At 41.0% G+C, this 5,536-nt stretch overlaps 1 protein-coding gene across 1 annotated transcript; it reads left to right on the forward strand.

Annotated features, from left to right (window-relative positions):
- Positions 1–281: 281 nt before the first annotated feature.
- On the forward strand, positions 282–3,906 carry LOC100555851 (cation channel sperm-associated protein 2). Its single transcript, XM_003219473.4, has one exon. It carries the CDS (start codon positions 1,337–1,339, stop codon positions 2,813–2,815), a length of 1,479 nt encoding a protein of 492 aa, XP_003219521.2. The 5' UTR covers positions 282–1,336; the 3' UTR covers positions 2,816–3,906.
- The last annotated feature ends 1,630 nt before the right edge of the window (positions 3,907–5,536 follow it).

Raw genomic sequence — 5,536 nt, forward strand, 5'->3', positions numbered from 1 at the left:
CATCTTCAACTTTCCCCCAACCCAATATGATTTTTAGCATCTGTGTCTAATGAAGGCAGTGAAGCTTTGGAAGCTATTGGACTGAACAGTTGTGTTGCTACTGTCATCGTACTTGTAGCAGATTCCTGCATATTAAATGTAGTCAAAACCTTTTAACAATCCCATATTTAATGCCTCAATTCTTTTTATGTGCCTGGGAACAAATGTAAAGCAAATATTTGACAACCTGAGCCTACGTAACACATAAATCCTAGAATGCAGAATCTATTGTGACCCAGCCAGGGGCTGGTCAGATTCATGATGAAGATGAAGGGGATTCTGGATTTGAGATTCAAGAGCTGCCAAAGGCAGAAGCGGGTTCAGAGATGGAGTCTGGCTCAGAGGCTGGAGATTTGCAGTTTCAGTTTGAGCAGGATGACCTGCTGAACCCAGGAGCCATAGATAACGCACAGACTGACATTCCCTAGAGAAATAATGAGGGAGTATATTCAGCTCCATGCCAGGTGCAAGATAACGGTAGCACAAGCAATGAACTATCCAGAGAGGACCGTTTGTCTTGGATGGGTTCCCAGGTTCGAAGAAATGAGCGTTTGGCACGCAAAAGAGAAACCAGCTGTGGGAAAAGAAACGCCTTTCTAAGTTGTTATTAAAAGGATGCTTTGCAGACTGCTCTTTGTCAGAGCAATTTCCTCGCTTTATCTAGGTGGATGCTCTCTTCATCTGTGTTCTTGGATCTTTGGATTTTGGGCCTTGTTCCTGGACTCTTGGATCTTTGTATCTTGGACCTTGTTCTTGGACTCTATTGGACCTCTGGATTTTGGATCTTGTTCTGGGACTCTATTGGACCTCTGGATTTTGGATTTTGTTCTTGGACTCTATTGGACCTCTGGATTTTGGATATTGTTCTTGGACTCTATGGACTATTGCTTTGCCTTGTGGATTATTGTTCTTGCCATGCTCTTTGGACTTCTGGATCTTGCATCATTGATTAATGGACATTTCTTTGCATTGTGAACAATTGGATTCTTACTATTTCCTTAAAACTTTGAACTACCTTTCGATTGCTTGCTTGAATTATATCCTGCTTTGCTTAATAAAAACCTCAAAAGACTTTCCTTGTGTCTGACTGGGTATCTATAGCAAGGTGAACTTAGCCTGAGATGCGACAGAATCCTATTTGTACCAATAAAAACAGATTTCTCTTTGCTAGTAGAATGTTGTGACCACCAGAATCCTTTGGCATTCTTGACTGTGAGGTCATTGCTGCGGTCTGTTGTGCTGCAGGAAGATCCTTCTAATTTTCCCTGTATAGGACTATAAGCAGTAAACGGGAGTCATGGAGTCTACCCTGCACTCTAAAAAAGTTCAGGGAAGCAAAACGAATACACCTATCGAGATGCACCCCCGAGCAGATGCCATTCGCTCTAAGCTGATCTATACTTTCTACTTGATTGATCACCTGCGAGGCCTGAGTCATGCTGTGCCTCGCCACAACATACAAGATTTCCTAGACCCCAAGAAAAGGATGAAGCTCATGCTCACAGACCACCACCAGCTGGTTCGGTTTAATGTGATGCCTGTCCGGAATGTGATGGTCACTAAAGAGAAACGCTGGCGCAACCGTATTGAGGTACGCTGCAGTCACTGGCCCCCATTTGCCTTGTGGGCTTCTTGGCTCTTGAACACCAAAATATTCAATAATTTCATCATCTTTCTCATTGTTTTAAATATGGTCGTGCTCATGATTTCATCAGAAATAGTGGAGAGGAAGGAAATCCATTTTGTAAAACTGAATATAACAGTGGAGGTGATTGTTTGGGTCATTGTGTTGGTCTTTTGGGGTGAGATTATACTTCATTGGACTGTCAGTTTTCAGCAATACTGGACAAACCCTTGGAATGTCTATGACTTCACAGTCACCTTCATATCCTTTGTCCCTGAGTTTTTTTACATGTTATACAAGACCCACAGCCCAACAGCCACGAGGCTTCAACAGGTTTGCCGTGTGTTACGCTGCTTAAAGCTTTTCTCCAGAGTCCAACAGTTCAAGGTCCTCATCATGGCCATTGCCAAAGCATTGAAAGCCATGACCTTCATCCTTGTGCTCCTACTCTTCTTCTTCTATGTCTTTACAGTATCAGGCATTTTCTTCTTTGAAACATTTAGTCGCTCAGACCTAGAGGGCCTTGAGTACACGATGTATTTTTCAGACATACCAAATTCCTTTGTGACAATTTTCATTCTTTTCACCATGGATCACTGGTATGCACTGTTGCAGGACATGTGGAAAGTCCCAGAGGTAAACAAGGTTGTCAGTGGTGTCTTTATCTGTGTGTGGCTTCTCATTGGGGCATTCATCTTCAGGGACGTCCTTGTGGCTAGCATGGTCACTAATTTCCAGAACATTCGAGGTAACCTTACTGAGGAAGCTAAGGAGATTGAGACCCAGCAAAAAGCGAACCGATTTAAGCTGGAGCTCCTGGAAATGAGATACAATCAATACCAGGGACAATCCTATAAGTGCAACATATTACCAGAAAAGACGAGCACAGAGTCAGGATCAGCAATTCCATCTGCAGAGGATCCGGAGTACAGTTTACATGACTTTCATACTGGGCCATTGGATTGGGAGTCCTATGTACATAGGAACCTGGCAGGTCTATATGATGCTGATGAGTCTGAGAAAGTAGTTTGGCCTCAAGATACGCTCTTCCGCTACTTTGAGCTGCTGGAGAAGCTGCAGTACAACCTGGATGAGCGGAGACAACTTCAGGACTATGCTGTGTTAGCTTTGTCAAACCTTGCAGATAAATAGAAGGAATATTGGATGTACCAAAATTTATTTCTTAACTAATAAGAAAGCCATACTTTGTTGTGTTCACCTGATCCTACCCCATCACCATCCTGCTGCACTCCTGCTCTGCCCCAACATTACAGCCTCGGCATGATATGGACATCAAGATCGGGTCTGATTTGTCTGGTCCATTATCCACACAGTCCGCCGAAACTAATCCCTTTCCCCTGCACTCATCAGTACAGGGAAAAGGGGAACAATCAGATCTATTTTACACCTCAGCTGAGAATCTAGAATTGACAACATGCTTATTCCATCCCAAGTTGCTCCATTGCTTTTGCCCTTGGGAGCTATTTTCACTGCCTGGTATAAATGTGTCCTAGGTCACCACTATGATACACATCCTTTTTTTTTTAGTAGCCAGCACATGACTTTATGGCAAAGACCAGGTTCTAGTTCTTTCTTAACTACCCCATCTTCTTAACTATTATATTAAGCCAATGCTACTAATTATACTATTACAATTGCCATTTGGATGTCTGAAAGGATCCACAAATGTATTTTTAATTTGTGGCCCTGCAATGACTCCTAAACATAATATTGAAGGGACACAAGGGGCCTGATTTAATTTGATTCAATCTGATTCATAAGTAGCAATGGTATTCAGAATAGTTTGATTAAATAAATTGTCTTCTTAATAGTTATAAGATGTCAGTAAGAAATGTTTGTGACAAACACCACCAAATGGCCAGCAACAAAACAAGCTCATCGCCTTCCTGGGGATGCAAAGGAAATCAATTGACCAGGAACTCACACATGCAGGCAGGGCAATAAAACTTTAGAAACAGTCCTAGATGTGAGGATCAGAGATGGTGTTTTGTTTCAGTTTGATTTTGATAGATGGACATTTGTCGTTTGTTGTTTTTTCATAAATTTCAGGATGAAACAAGATGAAAGAAAGAGGGGGCATGAGAACAAGGATGTTTGTGAAATTAATTGTACCTGGAAGAATATTATAAATACCCCATGTGAAATCTCAATCGGTGTGCCACTCCTTTTCATGATAGTCACCCGCAGCTCTATTTGCAAATAAATCTGTGTATTTCTATCTCCTCTGCCTCCTAGTTCCTTTATTGGACAACCGGCACTAGGGGGTTCCGCAAGGTTTGCCTTCTTTAAAAAGGGGTATTGCATCTAAGCCTCAACAATACAAATAATGAGATTAGAAAGAAAAAAGCCTGCAACATATTTATTTTATTACTGTCATGAAATTTATAATGTTTATAATAATAACCATATTTATAAATTACCATTTCTGCTAAAGGTACTTTAAGGTCATACATAACTTAAAAAATGTAATGATTAAGTGAAGAACAGAGTGAGCCACCTTTAAATTATCCAGAGAGCAGAATAAAACTATTTAAAACACAAGAAAATCTATTTAAAAACCATTGAATAATTAAAACAACCGCAACAGAAGAGCATAAAACAACTGGGTCAGTTTAAAAATACACTGTAAAACTCTAAAACAGATTAAAAGTGTGGTGAAAGAAAAGAAGAAACAGTTACAGTAATCAACGCAGCTGGAAGAGCCACTTTCTGGAGAGAATTCTGAAGTTTGGCTGCCATGATTGAAAAGGACTATTCTTGTATTATGTTTAATATTCCTAATCATCATTTGTATTCAAGAAGTTGATAGAAAGCATACAGGATAAGAAAAGGCTAAATAACTCATCCCCATGCAACAAGGTTTTAGCTATTGAGAAAAAAATGGGAAACCTGTGAGCCAGCTGTGACCATACCTTGAGAAGCCAGACTTGACCATGGTGGTCCATTCCTTGGTTACATCCCACTTAAACTACTGTACCGGGCTCTGCGTGGGGCTGCCCCTGAAGAGTGCCTGGAAACTTCAACTAGTACAGAGATCAGCAGCCAGATTTGCTTGCAGGTGCTGGATCCAGGGAGTGTACCACCCCTCTGCTACAGCACCTACGCTGGCTGCCAATATGTTTCTGGACTTGGTTCAAGGTGCTGGTTTTGATCTTTAAATCCCTAAACAGTTCAGGCCCAACTTACCTGTCTGACCACTTCTCCTCATACCAACTCACCCGAATATTAAGATCTTCCAGAGAGGCCCTTATCTCGCTATCACCATTGTCGCAAATGCAGTTGGCAACAACAAGATAGAGGGCCTTCTCAATGGCCGCCTCAACCCTCTGGAACTCCTTATTTATTTATTTACAACATTTCTTCCCCAAGGAGATTAAAACAGCCCTTCCCTGACATCTTTTTAAAAAACAAACAGCTGAAGACCTTCCTGTTCAAGCAAGCAATTAATGAAGAAATCTAATCTGAAATGACAGGAATGGGTTGTGCGAAGTGTGTGCTATTGTTGCCCAAGGCAGCATGAATACTGGAAACCAAACAGAGACCAATAATCATATAATATCTTTATTAAAACAATAATAAATTCAGGAAAGAATAAGTGGAAAGGATGAGTGAGCAATAGTCCTTTAAGGAATGGTATGAATTAGTCCAAAGAATTGAAGAGATATGTCCAATATTATTGTCCAAAGTCCAGAAACCGAAACACGCTCAAAACTGTTGAGAAGTTCTTGAGCAGGGAAAACAACAAGAAAGCAGGAGTGAATAGCAAGGTCCAAAGTCACTAGGAAGTCTTGGATTTCAAGGCAGGCAGAAGATGAAGCTAAAAGCAATCTGGATTCAGTAACAAGGCAAGGA

The sequence above is a fragment of the Anolis carolinensis genome, chromosome 4, assembly GCF_035594765.1.
Source record: "Anolis carolinensis isolate JA03-04 chromosome 4, rAnoCar3.1.pri, whole genome shotgun sequence".
In the NCBI taxonomy this organism is placed as follows: domain Eukaryota; kingdom Metazoa; phylum Chordata; class Lepidosauria; order Squamata; family Dactyloidae; genus Anolis; species Anolis carolinensis.

Coding starts and splice junctions, on each gene's coding strand:
- LOC100555851 (XM_003219473.4), top strand. CDS start 1,337: ATGGAGTCTACCCTGCACTCTAAAAAAGTTCAGGGAAGCAAAACGAAT.